The sequence below is a fragment of the Carettochelys insculpta genome, chromosome 3, assembly GCF_033958435.1.
Source record: "Carettochelys insculpta isolate YL-2023 chromosome 3, ASM3395843v1, whole genome shotgun sequence".
Lineage (NCBI taxonomy): Eukaryota > Metazoa > Chordata > Testudines > Carettochelyidae > Carettochelys > Carettochelys insculpta.
This window is the reverse complement of record NC_134139.1, coordinates 14395812-14414589: the sequence shown is the minus strand read 5'-3', so window position 1 is coordinate 14414589 and position 18778 is coordinate 14395812. Positions and strand designations below refer to the sequence as shown.

The window sequence follows — 18778 nt, the reverse complement described above, 5'->3', positions numbered from 1 at the left end:
AAGCTGTGAGTTGGCAAAATCTAATTATTTCTCAAATACTCTTTGGAATTGTTCAGGAAAATTTACTTCAATTTCTCCCATTAAATTTTGCATTTGGCCAGATTTCACAGGCTAAGAGACAGCTGAATGTGCACGCTTTATCTTTGATCAACATCCCACGGGTATATGTTAAGATATAATATTGATGTGCTGTAACATGCATCACAACTTGTTGATTGATAAAACTGGGCTAGACTTCATTGATGCTAGGAATACAAAATGTTTTAAAGATGCTTTTCTAATCTTAATGGAATCTCAGTTTTAAAGAAACACGTTTGAAATATTCAGCACAACTCAAAATCTACCCTGCATTGCTATGTACAATAGTCTTGATTTGCATGACAATTGAACAGAAACATACTGCAATACAATTGCCTGCATATATGTAAGTTAAATGATCCTTAGTATAACTGCTGGAGCATAGAAGGTCACAAGTAGCTCTGCCAAGGCCAAAGCTCAATGCATTTAACACACTGGTAAAGATATTTTATTAACAGTTAAAATTAGCATTACATAATTTTTACCTGTTATTTTGCTGGGGAAATTTCTGATAGTGAGCAAATAAATCATTCTAAAGAAAAAAAATGGTAATTTGTCTAGATGAATGTCTAAAAGTATTTTAAATGTATAATTAACTCTTTGCCCTGCTTGGACTCAGAGTTATAATCTGTTGTATACTTAACAGAACACATTTTTAGGAGATTTAAATAAGAACTGGAATTCAGGAAATTCTCCTTCCCTTAAAAAAAACCTTGAGAACATTCCTAGTAGAGGTTTTTATCTCACAAAGGAAAAATGGAATAAATATGAACATGTTTCAAGCACATCAGATTTGGAAACAGCAAGTATTGGTAATGACAATACACTTAAATAAGAAATTTCTGAATGAATTTTAGAACTTTTAAAGAAATGTAGCATAAAGTAAATGGAAAACCTTTTTTTCTGGAAAACAATGAATAGTTATAAAGGTCAGCTCTACAGTTAGGCCTTATTTAAGCCATATAAGTACCAAGTTGATTATTTCTTGCATTCCTACTGGTTTTCATAAGCCATGGACTTAAAGAAATCCAGTTCCCTTCCAAACATAATGGAGCTTGATCCTGACTGATGCCACAAAAAGTGCAATCAGTGAACAAGGGAGGTCAAACATAGCCCTTATCATGAGCTTGTCTTCTACTTTGATATCACATAGTTTTGCTAGTGAAGGGTCAAACTGCTATATCAAACAAGTATACAGACAAGATAAACTAAATGAAGCTAATTGAGAGAATATAATCAAATACTTGTGGGAGACAGCAATTAACTGGCCTCAAGAAAACAAATATTTTGAGGGAAATTTAAAAAGACAAAGGGATATATCAGGTTTGCTAAGTCAAACAGCACTTGTGCAAGTTAATAAGCTACTAGTAAAAGGAAACTATATTGTATGAAGAAATTGAGCACATGTTCTAAATCATGTTATTTATCACTGAAGGAAAAACGTATGTGTATTTACAGTGCTTTTCTACATTTCCTGAGAACTAAAATAAGCATCTGAGAGGCAGGCATTTTAGAGGATAATAAGAAAAAAATAAGACATTACTAATATTAAATGGACATTAGAATGCTAATGTCTTTAAAGAAACATTATTTAAGACTAGATAAATAATTTCTCGTGATTACAGTGTCAACATGAACTCCCAAGGTTCCTGCAGTTGCTTACTGTACATCAAATGAATTACTTCATGTCCTCAGTTTTTGAATGAAACCAGCACAAATAAAAAGCCAAGTTGCTTCTACATAGGAATGATATCTCTCCTGAGATCCTCACCTTATTTCTTGAAGTACAGCATTTGTCTACACTAGTTAACTGCTCAAAAACAGGTTTTGTATGTATTAACTACTTTAAAGCTCTCCCTGAAATCCAAATCTACAATACGTTTCCCACAAATTAAAGAATGGCGTGTCTCAAATGAGATAATCACTATTTTTGCAGTAACAAACATAAAAAAGGATTTTTTCGGTTAACTTTTACTTGTAACCTAATGCTCTTGAGTACTCTTGAGTCTCTCAGAAGTTTATACTTGGATCTCTACCCAAACAATGATGTTGACATTTTATTTTATTTTTACTCATTTAGACTCAAAGAAGTAGTTGTCCTTCATTATGTAATTATATCTCATTTACAAATGTAACATTGGCTTCTATTGATTAAGAACAGCCTTTTCCTGTGTTCTTCTATCTAGCAAAACAAGAGGCTCATCCACTCTTTCTGTACTGTTATAAATCAGATTTTGCAGCTACAATAGTTTTAGAAGGCACTTACCTTTAATAAATCTGAAAAGTGTTAGGTTTGCAACTAATCTGATAAATACTAATAATAGCACAGCCCAAGATTTTCAGGTTTGGCAGACTGCACTTTGGTTGCCTTCCACTCCCTCTAGTGTTGGTAATGCATATTCCATGTCTGTCTGCTTACCCAATTATTCACTGAACAAGAGCCAAGATAAGACCTGCCCATTTATGACATCATCTCTTTATTCAACCACTGTTAGGTGAAGCTTTAACTTCAGAATTGGAGGTGGGCTGTGTCCACAGAACTGGAATGCTCTCTCTCGATCATTCTTTCTCAGCGTAGGAGAAGTGATCTGTCTCAGTATAAGCTCCTACCATAGCTGCCAGTAGCTGCTCTTGCTTTTTTTTGTTTACTGGACCAGAATTAAGGGCTTTTATTACCTCGCATAACCATGGGAGTGGAATAACAGCTGTCCCTGTACTGTGCATAGGAATTCTCTCTCTCACCTTGCAGGTAAGTGTTTTCATTGATTTCTCCTAATTTCCTCAAAAGTTTTATATGTGACTTCCCCACGGAGAATTTTTTCAAGTGCAACAAAGCACACACTCCGACTCCCAGAGATCATTACGAAGATGACTGCAAACCTACAAAGCACTTCTACAGTGCTCTACAAATACAAGAAGTTCGTGTTAAACACGAAACATAAAAGCAGTCCTGTAGCACTTCAAACACTAACAAAATAACAGTAAAATAGTTTCGTAAAGCTCCTCGCCTAATAAATTATTTTGTTAGTCTTTAAAGTGCCACAAGGCTGCTTTTTTTGTTTTGTGGAGATACAGATTAAAAAGGGTTACCTCTCTGTGACTATTTAAAACATGGTTCGCATTTGGCAACCAAGTTTCAATATGCATATTAGCATCGATCTTTGTAAAACTGCTACGCTGCAGATTCTACTCTTTTGCTTTAACCAAATACTAGAAAATACAGTAGATACCTCACTGAATAATTATTATTATTATTATTTTAATTCCAAGCCTGGCAATACTCCATGTGTGGTATGAGCCCTTAGCAGTCGTTTTTACAGCTGTGAAAGGAAATCAATGATCTTTCAGCACGCGTATTCAGTACAAGAAGAACAAATACCTTGCTCACAGCTAGAGCTGCTTTTGTATACTCACAATCTTTTGTGATGGATAAACAAACAGCTACACCTAGATTTTAAAACATGCATTACTACCCAACACATCTGTGACTCTGAAATCAGATATCTGTGAGTTTTAACTGTTAAATTCAGTGTAGAGAGGATACAGTTCAAAATATGTATTCCTTTGCCAATATCAGGACAAATTTCATTGCCTGGACAAATGTGGTATGTGACCTGCATAATAATTCAATAAATCTTGTGAAACTAACAAAGCTAAGCTTTAGTGAAGTGCCATGGGACCAGATTGCTATATTCAGTCATTTTAAAAGATCCTTCTGGTTTACACTGTGTGCAAATGATCCATTCTTTTGAAATCTGCTTTTCTCCATGACTGTATGCATTCACAACCTGAAAAAATTTTTGTTTTTTCTTCTTCAGTTAACCTCCCCCACCCCCTTCAAATTTGTTGTATACATCACACAAAATTCCCAGTGGACTATATATGTTGAACAAAATGGTTGCACGCCTCTTAAGAAAGAATGCAACAGGCCCCTGTTCAAGAAAGGGAAGAATAAGAGAGTTGCCTGATAATCCTTTCTATGCACTTAATATGACCAATTTTAATAAACTTTGTTCTGTGTTTCCATGTTAGTCCAGGGGAGATTTTATCACCAATTATTTTTTCTGTGTCAGCTAGACTGGAAGACTTAAGTCAATGAACAATTGACAAAAAGCAAACATGGTGCAGAAAGAGGATGTTGTTTGTATTTTAGTTTCTTTATTAGACTTTTACTCTCTGACTGCAAATAGTTTGAACTCATCTGTGAGACATCAAGGCATAGTAGCTAGAGTGTTACAAATGTATTAGTGATAGTGAATGAATATAATTAATGAAGGGTATTGTCATCCATAGATTACTAATTTGGTTAGAACATAAAAGTCACTTCTCTCCCATTTTCAAGGCATTAATTCTGGTCAGTTCACAATGTACAACTGAACACTTTCTATACAGCAATGATAGGATAATGCAGAATCATTCCACAATTCAAGTTGCTCTTACAAGAAATAATGTCATACTGATTTCAAGATGAAAGGTACGTTCCCTATTTAGAAACTGGAAAAAAATGGATATTCCTTGTCTACCATAAATTCTCAGTGGTTAAATGAGACCATGCTAAAAAAGGCTAAAATTTTGCTGTTGACTTTAATCAGTTTATTAATTATCTTCAGCCCCATTTTCTTTGCAAACTTATACTGCCTAGATAGAAATTCCAATTATCACCTTCTGCTGTCTCAGAATATGGAGTCTTCATGAACCTTTCTTTGTGACAGGATGAAAAATGCAAATATTAAGATAGGTAAACAGAAAAATGCTCTAAAACAAAGATCCATACCTATTTTTCTTGTCAATATATGTACATATCCTACCTGACTGTCTTGCTAGGTCCACTGAGCCCCCCCCCCCCAGCTGAAAAACTTAAGGTTAAGTTAATTTCTTGCAAAAACCTCTTAAAACACCTTTTTTAAACCTCACCTTTGTTTTAACTTATTTTATCAGATTCAAAATTTATAGTACTATATTTTCCTGGTTTGTAAGCAGCCAATTACCTGTAAATATAAATAAGTGGTTCTGCAGGCATTGTGTTAATTCCATTACCAAGAATGAAAGTTTTTCTCAAAATTTTATTCTGCTTCTAAAAAGCTTATTTCCTTCTATTCTGCTGCCTACCCCTCCCCAAGATACTGTGATACCCCTGGTCACAGACCCCATTTATAATACGTTTAACAGATCTCTGAAATTCATGCTCCTTAGTTCTAGTCACATTCTCACAGAGAATGCCCAGATAAAACACAACCATTAATGAAATCAACATGGGAAGTAAAGTTCAGTAAAATCTTTCAAAGAGTGATTTTTCCCCCCTTGGAGGCCTCCACTGTTTTCTCTCAACAGGAGGCTTTGTTGCAATTAAACCAGAGAAAACTGGACAGCAGCAAAAAACATCTGACTTGTGGCTCTTAAAAGCAGACTTTTTGCAGTGTGTACCACCCCCCAGTGGGCAAAAACTCTGTAGTAAACTCACAGCAAGCCTTAATCTTCTCAAAGACAAAGTGTGTGTGTTTTAGGGCAAGAACAAATAAAGCTATGTCCTTGGTTCATTTATTTTTTATAATATGTTTGCAATGGACTGTTTTAGTTGTAACTGATGATTTAAAGCAGTGATGTGTACCCAAATAAGTTGTTTTACTACAGTTTGCACATTTTCATTAAAACACTTTCTAATGCTTTCAGCTGGTATATGGCCATCTTTTCCACCTTGTAACAGGTTGGATTTATGGTACTAGCTAATATTTCCCCTTTTTTTTTACATAACTCCTTCTCAGGAGAATGCTGATATTTTCAATAGTACCTGGGCAGCATCAATACACCAAGCATGTACACTTATTTTAAAACTGAAATAAACACACTAGATTGGTTGACTGAAAAGCTTTTAGTAACAAAGATATATAGTATATAACATGCTGTTCCATTAAGAGCTGATAACTTATTTGAGCGTATTCACCAAGATAATTTTATATATTGGAGAGCACTTTAATCTGATAATATCTACCAAATCAAATAATTAAGATCAAAAGCCTTTCTAAGTTGGAACAGAATAAAACCTTGAAGCCTTTCTGTCAGCTAAACAGTGGTTTTTATAGTGTTGCCTCTGATGAAGTGGGTCTTTGCCCACAAAAGCTTATGCTCCAAAATATCTGTTAGATCTATAAGGTGCCAGAGGACTTCGTGTTGTTCTTGAAGATACAGACCAATACCGCTACCCCTCTGATAGTAGTTTTTGTAAGCATTGCCTCTTGTTATGCCTCAGCTTCGGTGCCAAGCATTTGTTCACGTCCTTCCAGATACTATTCCACTTAAATTTAATAAGGGAAAAATTGGTTTTACTTGGATACAATGGCAGCACTTGTTCTCTCTTCTTTCGCGTCACATGTGGACAAGGTACCTTAGCAGCAACTTTGAAAAGAAAACCTAGAAGCCATATTAAGTTAAGCCCAAGGAATACAACTTCCACCACTCCAGGGTGCTATTTTTTTTTAAATTTACCTATCACAGCTGTAACCCTCATAAAAGCGAAGCAACTAATTTTATTTTGAGTAAGTATGCTTCTACTATACTCTGAAATTTCTAAGCTAACAGCAGCAAATTTGCATTATTGATTTAAGTCAATAGTAACAAAAAGTAGTACTACATACAAGCAGACTTTGGGATATATTAAAATCCCCCCCCAAATATTTCTTGTGCTAATTTGCATCCACCTCAATAAATACTGAGTTACTGCAAAAGAGGCAGAAATTAATTCTTACCATCATCATCCATTTCCAGTCAGTTTAAGGTTAATATAGTCTCCAGAAATTTCACTTTTGGTTTAAAGACATCTGATTTATAGTTACCAACAGAAGTACATAAGGAAGTATCAGGTTCATTCAGTATAAGCCCCTGGGAGTTGGTGGCGGGGAGGAGGGGAATAGTTTTGCACATTTACAATTGATTTTCCATAAGCTAAAGAAAAACCTTATTCAACAGGAAAAGATACAACCCAAACTAAAAGCACACTTGCACTTCAGCAAAACCTTAAATTCTTTAGACCTCGTGAGAATAGTTAGAGGTCCTTCTGCTTGCCTAGCATTAAACAAAAGAAAGGGGCACCTTCCTGAAATATGATGATCGTGGAAATTTCAATTACTAGAAGGGGTGCTTAGAAAGCATTTTGCTGTCACTATTAACTAAGTCTGAGTAAAACATTCAAGGAAACAATGCCCACACTTTGTGTTAAATACATTTCAGAACTATGTCCATTCTGCAATCTTCTTCAAGTTTTTAGTTTTAAAGAGCAAGTTAGGCCTTTGTTGTTTAACCAAAGCTCATAAATTAGCCAGGTATGCACAAGTCAATAACTTTTACAAAGAAAAAAGCAAGTTACGTTAAATAATTTTTTTCTTTTGCAGTTCACCCCCATTGCAGATTAATACATTTATTTAGAATAGCTCAATATAAATTACATGAAATCATACTGTGAAATTGAAATTTTCTGAACTATTAAATGCATATGCAAAACCTCAGTTAATTCTAGATGTCATCCTGGTTACATTTATAGCCTAAACATACTGCTTACCAAATTATTAAACAACTGTTTTAGATACTAGAGTAAATAAATCACAGCTTTTTTTACTAACCAAATTCCTGCCATAAAACACAGTTTTTTTTAAAGCATTTGGCAGCCTAAATTGTAATAAAAGTTTAACTTTAAATGAAACAATGCTAAACTTCAAGCGATTCAAAACTTCATGTAACTTTTAGGAAAGTTGGGAAGAAAGGGGGGGGGGGTGTAGAAAGTTAGCATTTTTATTGTTAAGACCTTGACATAAGACATTTTCTTTATATAGTCCAAGTTACTTTGGATATTGTAAAATAAGATCCCTGCCCCAGTGAAGCTCCATTGTGGAAGAAGTACAGGGAAGGGCTTTTTATTTATTAACTGTAGCTGTATTACACATGCACAGATAATAGTGCATCCATAAAAGAGAGACTTTTCTATTTGAGCAAGGTCCAAGAAGATTTTCAATTTAGTATTAAGTGAACTTAAAACTTCTGTTCATAGCTGTTGCAAAATGTTTCTTATGAAACCAGAGACTGGTTTATGCATTCAGAAAAAATATTTTAAAAAAGCTTATATTTTAGGTTTTCCTCTTTTTCTTCACGGTTCTCTCTCCTAACAACCCCTTCGTCCCCAAATTAATAGCCTCTTTCAAAACCGTGGCTCCATGAAACCTCCCAGTTTGATGTTGTGAAAACCTGGCCACAGTGTCTGTGCCGGTGGGGGTCATTTTTCTTTTAATCATGCAGGCCCAGCTACAATGACTTGATGTCAGGGAATATGTACAGACAGCTCAAGAAGAGGAAAGTCTGAGCAGGGCAGCAGGATTCCCCTCTTCTGTGTAGGCAGATACTGCAGCCTTTGATATGCAAACACTTTGTTTTCAGCTACAGCTTCAGATGTAAAAAAGAAGTGGAAGGTATCACACGGAATCAAATCCTGAAGAAAACTGTTCTCAGTTTAAGCAAAGGGAAGAGAGGTGTATAAACTTAATCCACATTTTTGAAACCGTGCCTTTTTCATCCAAAGAGACCAGCATTTCCCCCTCTCTTTTGTTTTGCTGTAATTTGGAGGAAAGGGATAAAAAATTCCAAGAACTTAATGAGCTTTAGGGTTTTCAGTTTAATCCTACATTGCCAGTAGTACAATAGAGGCAATAAACAATCGAATTGCATGTCAAATGGAGCAAAGAGAAAACAGTTTAGAATTTGAAAAGGTAAAACAAATACATTTATCTTCTTTCTCCACAAAATGTATAGCTTTTATTCCCTTGGGATTAAATGTTTAGAAACTGATACACATTTTTACAGTTTAATTCTACCTCAACATTATATTTACCATTAAAAGCTCTAATTAAAACCAGCTATCTACCATCTTTTATTAATGAATTGAGGAAAAGGTTTAATTAGTACAGACTTGAAAAACAATTTAAAACAACCTTTAATTCCCCTCCAGTCCCCACCCTACCAGCATATAAACTCCCTTTCTAAAAACCAGTTTTCCCTTATCATAATTTCATGTGTGTTCCATGGGGATTTCATTTTATATAGATTAGACAATTAAATTTATATTCCTTAATTTGTCACAAATCATAGAAGTGATATCCAATAAAGAACTTACAGGCGCTATTTGATCTGAAAGATTCTATGGGATTTTTAGTATTTTTTTTTCAGTTTAATATAATGTGCAACACGGGTTAGTAAATCCATAGCACAAGCAATTCTAATTTATGTTTCCAAAATATGAACAGGTATTAATACTTAACAGCGCATTATTTAAGTTACAAATAACATTCCTAACATATTGTTTACTTCCATATTTAGAGAAGTAATTTGACCCAATATCTTTTATTGGACCAACTTTTGTTGGTGACAGAGGCACTGAGCTTTCCACAAAAGGTGGTCCAAGATAAAGCATTACTTCACCCATCTTATCTCTCTAATATCCTGGCACCAAGACCGTTAACAGCAACACTGCAAACAACAGCCATGTTTGTCAATTTGTCAGTATTTTCATTACTATCAACTGCTAAAATATGTAGGGAAAGAAAACACCTAGAATTTAGACCACAGATACACAGCACTGCTCCTCAGTGGATATTAGCATTACTCCTAAAAGAGTGCTTTGTGATGGGTACCCTTAGAACAAAAAATAAAATGTTTACAATGGTTTTAATACCCAAGGTCTCCAGTGGAGATATCCTTGATTTACCCAGAACAGAATCAGAATCATTCCATTTTCAATGTACAGAAGTCACAGGCTACATCTACACTAGAAGCATCTGTTGACAGTACCGTCTGTCAACAAAGTTGTGTTGACAGAAACTCTGTTGACAGTGCATCTACACACAAAAGCAGATAGAGAGCAGCCAGACTGCCCTGCCTTCTGCTGACAGAACGGCTGACCAGAAGCTCTGCAAACAGGGATTGCCTGATGAACCGGAAGCCCTCTCTGTCGACAGAAATGTCTACACTGCACTTCTGTCAACAGAGTTCTGTCAACAGAAGCATTATTCCTCAACTTTTCAAGGGATAACACTGTTGAGACAAATGCAGAGTTCTGCCAAGAATCTGTCGACAGAATGTTTTATGTGTGTAGAAGTTCCCTGAATTATGTCAAAGAAGACCCCTTCTGTTGGCAAAACTCTCTAGTGTGTACACAGCCAAAATGAGTATGTCTGTCCTTTTTTTAAAAACAAAAAATGTTAATAGCTATAATACTTAAACAAGTCTCTGATTAGAACTAATATTTTACAGTATAAAAGAAGCAGTAATACTTTTTCTCCACTTACTAAAATGCAGAACTGAGCAGAAATCATTCTGCATACATTTTAATTCTAAAGCAGATGCTCAGGTTTTTGGATTCTATGCGATTACTAATTGGAGAATCAGTTACACCTTTTTTTAAAAAATATTGGGGTCAAGTATGTCCATTTCAGACGACCTCTCTAGACATGGATTTATAGTACATGTACTCAAATATCTGCCCACAAGACCCTTCACTATAGAGATAAGATTGCAGCAGACAAGTACAGTGTAAAACAGTCAATCTGATATTACGCCTCTATCATGATATTTGAGAAGCCAAACCAAAGGGTTTCGGTTTTGTTTTTGTTTTCCCTCTTTAGACATAAAATTTCTTTTACCATGAAAAACAGAAGAAACAGAAACAAAAGTAGCATTGTCTTGTTACAGCATAGCATGGATCCTAAATAATTACATTCATAATTACATCATGAACAAGATACTTCACAAGTAATAAAAGAGTTTAAAGTTTTAACAAATCTGCATGCTTTCATGTACATTATGCATAAATCACACCGCAACCATGAACCTCTCTCCATCCTTTGCAGGATAAAATAATGCAGAAGTCTACGTAGTCTCACGATTTGTAAAAACTGTCTCTCATTACTGAGTTAAAACGTTAACAAGGTACTTAGACCCAGCCTTCCACCTATCATGTTAGTCAGCAGTATTTCTGTAATTTTATATTTAAAACTAAGAGTAGGATTAACCTGTTCCCTCAGTTGAGCAAGAACAAAAACAAGTTTAGCAGTGCTATGCAAAGCCTTCGGTAAGACTTGGACTGCTATTTGCCATGAAATGGAACACGTTATGATTAAAACAGTCTGTTGATTAAAACAGATTTTAGTTACTATTTTGCTGAGATTAACAAACAAGAGCTAAAGTAAAATCCACAATACGTATGAAATCAAAGAACAAAATGTCTCAACAATTCCACTGATTTTGCTGACAATGACATACTAAAGTAACAAAATGTATTGTTTATTTAAATCATAAATGTAGCTCGAATTGTATAAAAGATAATAGTTCAGCATTTCTTTGTATGTTGAGTGTGCAGATTTGTTGTTATTCATTAAAATCTGTTTACTTTCACAGGAAATTAACATCTTAAAGGACACTTTACATGAGGCGCTTTTGTTTTTGAAAGGGAACTAGCATGTTCCTGTTTCTTCAGAAGACTGTCAAATGAAGTAAAGAAAAAAAATCTATTGTAAAATAACTCATATGGTTGTAGAGCATGAGGAAATATTTTCTTCACTAGAAATTTTGAGCAAGTGTTCAGAAGTGAAAGTGGGAAGCAGCTCTTCCACAGCAGGTATGGATTTACCAGAATGTAGCTTCTGTACAAAATTTATAGTTGGATAATGCTGGACAAAACCTCCCCTGTTTTAACCTCCTGAAGAAGCTATCATAATTCAAGTTTCAGCATAATGAATTATTTCTCTCATGTGGTGCTGAAGTTACTATCGTTGACTACTACGCTACAAAGAAAAATTTGTAAGAAATACAAGAAAATCAGTTTCTGTTAAGGGTATTACAAACAAAAACCCTAAGAGACAACTCACGCACAGACTTATTAGAAGAAAATATAGAAATACAATTCCTGCATAAGTGACAAGAAGTTGCAGCTTTTGTTTGACAGAACGTGGTGTGATTAAACCTTTGCTGGAATGTTCACTGAGTATAGTGGTTTACGACCAGCAACAATCACTTGAGTAAATACAGTCTAAGAAGACCAGTTACCTGGAATAAGACTTTGAAAGTTTATTCTCCTTAGCAAAGAATTTATGTTTACTGGATTTCCGCAAGCAGAAAGTTTACTCATACTTTTAAATAAGGTAAGATAAATAATAATGTTTATCTCTTTTTTTTCAGTTTTGGGAGAATAAAATGCAATTACAAGAAAAGAGATCAGACCACAACATAATGCATAAGTAATCTTCTTTTCAGTACACTAATTACGGTGAGAATTGAATGATGTCTTAGAAATAGCAAAAATGGTAATTACATGAGTGGAATGTACAGCTATTACAAGAGTCCAGGTCTAATCTCAACAGTTCATGTATAGAGTCTATACCGCACAGTTTGAATTAATAAGATGTAAATATGTCAGTAAACCTGTCAAATAGTCACTTATTAGCATACTGCTTAGACAGATGACTTTCTAGAATGACATATTTAAACATTAAATTAAGCATGAAATGAAATATCCAGTCATTTGGAAAAGGGTAGTTCTAGCTGTTATGTAAACCTCTCCCAAGCTACGTACCAGCTCTTTGGGTCTCACATTATTGAACATTCCAACTATTTATGAATATTTCAAGGTCAACAATAGTCCTTTTTATTATACTTGATTACAACAACATGTAGCTGATCAAAGACTGAAGAGGCAGTATTTGATTACTGCTCTTTTGTTCACACACTGACTGTAAAAAAAGATTTTTTTAGGACTCTTCAGAACTTCTGGAACTGGTACTAAGGAAGGGCTTTGTTTATTATATAGGGGCATGTCTGCACAGCAACCCTATTTCAAAATAAACTATTCCTAAACAACTATTTCAGACTAGCTTAAAAACTCATACAAAAACTCCTTTTGAAATAGATGCTATTTTGAAATACATCTAAGCGTATACAGCCTATTTCGAAATAGAGCCACTGGATGCACTATGGCTTATTTCAAAATAGGCACTATTCCCTGTCTTAAAAGCTCCTGTTTCAAAACGGCTATTTTAAATTAGGTGCTATTCCTCGTGAACTTTATTTCAAAATAGTGGTTGCATTGTGTGGGTGCTAGGTTAGTTATTTTGAAATAACAGCTGTTACTTAGAAATAACTGTGCTCCATTACTTTGAAACAATTGTGCTGCATATACCTACCCTAACAGCTCTATTATGGTTCAACTGATCTAAAAGTCATTTGAGGGTTTTCACAAAAAATGTAAAATTTAGGTAAGATTTTTTCCCTGAAGTGAGTTTCCAAGGAGAACAAATGTCTTAGATCAGAATGAAAGTATCTGAGAACAAACCACCTGTTTTCTTTACAGCTAGAATGTCCAGGATGTTTCCCGTTTAAATGAAATCATGCAGCTCAAACATGGTTGTGTAAAATTGAAAGTACTGGATAATATTAAGTCTGTTTTAATAGCAGTTCTTTGACTAGTAATCTCCTTAATATTATTCTTTATTTCCAGGTTGTTGAACACCAGAAAACTAGACTGTGCACAAATCTCATTGTTCCTGACCATGATCAGTGTAACCTGGAACATCTTCCTAATGTGGACTAAGATAGGACTGTTGCTTAAAATGGCACCTCATTCTGCCAGTGCCAAATCATGTCCATCGGTGTGTCGCTGTGATGCAGGTTTCATTTACTGTAACGATCGTGAATTGACATCCATTCCTACAGGAATTCCACAGGATGCTACCACCCTCTACCTTCAGAACAATCAAATAAATAATGCGGGGATTCCTTCAGACCTGAAAAACTTGCTTAAAGTAGAGCGAATATACTTGTATCACAACAGTTTGGATGAATTCCCTACCAATCTCCCAAAGTATGTTAAGGAACTACATTTGCAGGAAAATAATATAAGGACCATTACTTACGACTCACTTTCACAAATTCCTTATCTGGAAGAATTACATTTGGACGATAATTCAGTTTCTGCAGTTAGTATTGAAGATGGAGCTTTCCGGGACAATATCTATCTCAGACTACTTTTTCTCTCTCGAAATCACCTTAGCACCATCCCCTGGGGTTTGCCTAAAACAATAGAAGAGCTACGCTTGGATGATAATCGTATTTCCACAATTTCAGAGGTGTCCCTTCAAGATCTTACAAATCTGAAACGTCTAGTTTTGGATGGAAATCTTTTAAACAATAATGGATTAGGAGAAAAAGTCTTCATGAACCTAGTCAATCTAACAGAACTGTCATTGATCCGCAATTCTCTCACAGCTGCTCCCATAAATTTGCCAGGCACAAACCTAAGAAGGCTATATCTTCAAGAAAATCATATAAATCGTGTGCCACCTAATGCTTTCTCTGACTTAAGACAGCTGTATCGATTAGATATGTCCAATAATAATCTAAGCAATTTACCTCAGGGTATCTTTGATGACCTGGATAACATAACTCAACTGTTTCTTCGTAACAACCCCTGGTACTGTGGATGCAAAATGAAATGGGCCCGTGACTGGCTTCAGTCATTGCCTTTAAAAGTTAATGTACGTGGACTGATGTGTCAAGCACCAGAGAAAGTGCGTGGCATGGCTATTAAGGATCTCAACACAGAGCTATTTGATTGTAAGGATGACAGTACTGTAAGCACTATCCAAATTACTACTACAATACCAAACACATTATACCCTGCCCAAGGGCACTGGCCCGTTTCTGTGACCAAACAATCAGACATAAAGACTCTCAATCTAAACAGAAACTACAGAACCACAGCAAGTCCAGTACGGAAAATCATTACAATCATTGTGAAATCTGTAAGCACAGAGAGCATTCATATTTCTTGGAAAGTTGCACTACCCATGACTGCTTTAAGACTAAGCTGGCTTAAAATGGGCCATAGCCCTGCCTTTGGATCTATAACTGAAACAATTGTTACAGGAGATAGGAGTGACTACCTACTTACAGCCCTTGAACCTGAGTCACCATACCGTGTATGTATGGTTCCCATGGAAACCAGCAACATCTATCTGTCTGATGAAACCCCTGTTTGTATAGAGACCGAAACTGCACCTCTTAAGATGTACAACCCTACAACAACCCTAAACCGAGAGCAAGAGAAAGAACCTTACAAAAATTCCAATTTACCTTTGGCTGCCATCATAGGTGGTGCAGTAGCACTAGTCGCTATAGCACTGCTTGCATTAGTATGTTGGTATGTCCATAGAAATGGATCTTTGTTTTCAAGGAACTGTGCATACAGCAAAGGACGGAGGAGAAAAGACGATTATGCTGAAGCTGGAACTAAGAAGGACAACTCCATTCTAGAAATTAGGGAGAATTCTTTTCAGATGATACCCATAAATAATGACCAAGTGTCCAAGGAGGAGTTTGTAATACATACCATATTCCCACCTAATGGGATGAATCTCTATAAAAACAACCACAGTGAAAGCAGCAGTAACAGAAGCTACAGAGACAGTGGTATACCAGATTCAGATCACTCACATTCATGATACTGAAGGAAATATGGACTACGGTGTGTTTTTCCAGCAAGGAAAGAGTGACTATAAACGTTGCTGTTCTACTGCAAAACACTGGATTAAAAGACTGAAAAAGCAATGTACTGTACATTTGCCATATAATTTATATTTAAGAACTTTTTATTAAAAGTTTCCAATTTCAGGTTACTCCTGCAATTAATGTAGTGGGGATACCTGACCACAATTCTATATTTTAGTATTTTTTAGTAATTTGTACTGTATTTTCCTGGCTAATATTGAAGTTACAGCCCATTTAACTTTTGTGTTCTACTGAGTAAGATGACTTGTTGACTGTGAAAGTGAATTTTCTTGCTGTGTTGAACAATCAGGACTTTGCATTCATTTAAGATCCTTGTAAGTATAAGCACAGGCCATTTTTCACTTTAGTATTAATAAAATATTAAACTTGGTAGACTGAGGAGATGAAAAAGTGGTTGCAAAAATTCTTAGAACTATAATGTTGGGTTTATTAACTCTATAAACCACAACAGTATTCAATAAACAAAAATGTTCGTGGAAATGAGCAGGATCAGCTGTCTGGCTATACCCATTTTAACAACTGTGAAATGAGTTTTTGTCAGTCAATTTGTTATCTGTGTGAAACTGAAGTTGTTGACAGGAAAGCAAAAGTTTGAGGCCTAGCAGTTAATGAATGCAACTCTTCACAAGGCTTTAAGAATACACTTCCAACACAAACCAGAGGGCACATTCAACTTCTAGTTCTCAAAAAAATGAGTAAGTCTATTTATTATGAAGAACATTATGATAGGTGATAGTAGGCATTTGGGGACATTTGTAGTGCCTGTACTTCAGCAGAAAATATACTGATAATTCCATACATTAGAAAACATATATGAGTATGAACAAGATGAAAGTAAGGCCTCGTCCAGTTTTGAGACATGATGGCAAATGGTTAATTGTACAATGGGTAAATACGGAAATAAAGTTCTTACTTCTATAGCATATATAAACACAGACTATAAGTGTATTACACTTGGCAGAATTTGATTTTCATTTTATAATTTCAACAGATAATGTTAATTTTAAGCATTTGTTGTACCTTTTTTAAATTTTCAGAGTTGTGCAAAATTATGGGTTCTAAGCATTTGTGTGATCTTTATTGATTGGAATAGTCACGATTCCAGGAAATTTTAGGATGTGTCAAACAAGGAGAGGAGGGATCAGGCAAAATTATTTAATGATTGCAGACATTCAGATTCAAACAGCTAAATATACAAAATATATATCCTTGTCTCAATTTCTAATACATTTTCGAGCAGCACTTTTCTTACTTTGCTTCTCTAAACCTTTTGATCATCATCAATGTCAATATTTTTCATTAGTTTATGTGCATGGTGAAGACAACATTTAAAGACATTTACCAATAAAATTCAAATCCTTCCAATCCTAATCCTTCCAAACCGAAGTATACTTCCACTACAGTCAGGAATACTGCCCATTACAGTCACAAACTCCATAATAAATTTGTAAGATAACAAATCCTCTTGAATTGTGGAGCATTTAATGTTTTAAACCCAAAGCCAATCTTTTTTGTTGCCATAATCATTTATTTTTGCAAATGAAAACCAAAGTGCATTGTACGCCCTTTGGCCAGTCTTGTATGTGCCTTGATCCAATGCTATGTGTATTCAGCTTTGACAAATAAATTAACTGGTGCATTTTTCATACACATTTAAGTATGAAAAAAATGTCGGTCTTATTGCTGAATAAAATTTAATAAGTACAGAACAATGTGTTTTGCTTTTCCTAACTGGCATGCAAAAAAGCAGTTAAGAAATTAAAAATATAAATCGTGCATCTACCGTGCACTAGTATGAAATCCAATGGAAAGCAATTACTTTTCAGGTTACAAACTCCAACTTGTTTGTCAAATATAGTACCATAGTGTTCACTGGGATTTATTTTTTAAATCCCTTTGAAAATAGGATGTTACTCAAATCGATAACTAGATAGTGTGACCATATCTCCCTGTCCCAAATACGAAACAGGGACATATGGAGGGAAGGGCAGCTCCTCCCAGCTCCACCAAGCCCCAAGGAGCTAGGAAGGAGGCAGCAGCCACCAACACTATCCAGGAGCCCTGGGGTAGCAGCAGCCGCCAGCGCTCCCTGGGAGCTCCAGCGGTAAGCAGCAGGGATGCAGAAGCCACCTACGCTCCTCTGCATCCCTGAGGCTCAGGGAAGTGACTGTCGCCAGCAAGGGAGTGCCCAAATACAGGACAATTAGTCCCTTTTAATGAATAAATATGGGCGTCTTTTTGGCATTCCAAATACAGTACCATCCTGCCTAATATGCTTAACATGTTCTAGTAACTAGGACAACAACAACAGAAGTTAGCTGTAGGCAAAGACTTCTCTCGCTCAGGGCTTGTCTACACTGGAATGGTGGGGCGCGGGGATGGGGTGGGGTGTGGGGCAGTTTTGCATGATGCCCCCGGCCTTTTTTCCCCCCAGGGTAAAAAACTTGTGTCCACACTGCAGACTTGTTATTTTGGAATAACAGGGTATTTAACTTGAAATAGTAATTCCACCAAACGAACAACATTTGCTGACCCCCACCTCTTTCAATTTATATACTGACTGGGTGTGTACTAAGCAGAGGTAATTATCACTTAATTGGCATCCAGGGAGACATCTCATCACCACTCTAATTTTGAAATTGGGCACTCTAGTGTGAACATTCAGTTCCGAAATGTTGTTGCAGTATGAGTGCTCTTTTCAGTAATAAATTATTTTGACATTCTAATGTTGAAATAAGTTATTTCTGAAAAACCCTGCAGTGTAGACATAGCCTGCAGTACAAGAGAGTACTCAGTTGAATAAAGAATTTCTACATGAATTAATTGGCGGCATGGAAATGGAGTAGAAGAAAAGTGATCGGGTAACGCACAGAATGAGTTTAGAGCCTGTTTCAAAAACGATACACAACTTCTTAAATATATTTTCAGATTGCATTTCTGCAGGGAGGAAGGACGCACAGAAAGTAGAACTGAGCACCTTCAAGAATGTTTTTGTAACAATTGCCCCCTTGCAATAAAAGCGCTCAACAGATGGAAACGTGCCTTTCCTAGGACCATATCAGCTTCCCTTCCAGTAAACTGTATTAATTTTGTCATAAACTCC

General features: G+C 35.6%; 2 protein-coding genes across 4 annotated transcripts in view; one reads left to right on the top strand and one right to left on the bottom strand.

The window, feature by feature from the left end:
- Nucleotides 1-18778, bottom strand: part of MACROD2 (mono-ADP ribosylhydrolase 2) — a 1465546-nt gene that overhangs the window by 1278201 nt on the left and 168567 nt on the right. The gene's annotated exons all lie outside the window — the stretch shown is intronic.
- Nucleotides 2685-17363, top strand: FLRT3 (fibronectin leucine rich transmembrane protein 3). Of its 2 annotated transcripts, XM_074988477.1 has the most exons (4): nucleotides 2685-2827; nucleotides 11512-11731; nucleotides 12292-12379; nucleotides 13607-17363. In XM_074988477.1, the coding sequence occupies exon 4, from the start codon at nucleotides 13659-13661 to the stop codon at nucleotides 15606-15608; it is 1950 nt and encodes a 649-aa protein (XP_074844578.1). In that variant the 5' UTR covers nucleotides 2685-2827; nucleotides 11512-11731; nucleotides 12292-12379; nucleotides 13607-13658; the 3' UTR covers nucleotides 15609-17363. The 2 variants fall into 2 exon arrangements, with proteins under 2 accessions (XP_074844578.1, XP_074844579.1); XM_074988478.1 differs by lacking the exons at nucleotides 2685-2827; nucleotides 11512-11731; nucleotides 12292-12379 and adding an exon at nucleotides 12056-12254.

Coding starts and splice junctions, on each gene's coding strand:
- FLRT3 (XM_074988477.1), top strand. CDS start 13,659: ATGATCAGTGTAACCTGGAACATCTTCCTAATGTGGACTAAGATAGGA.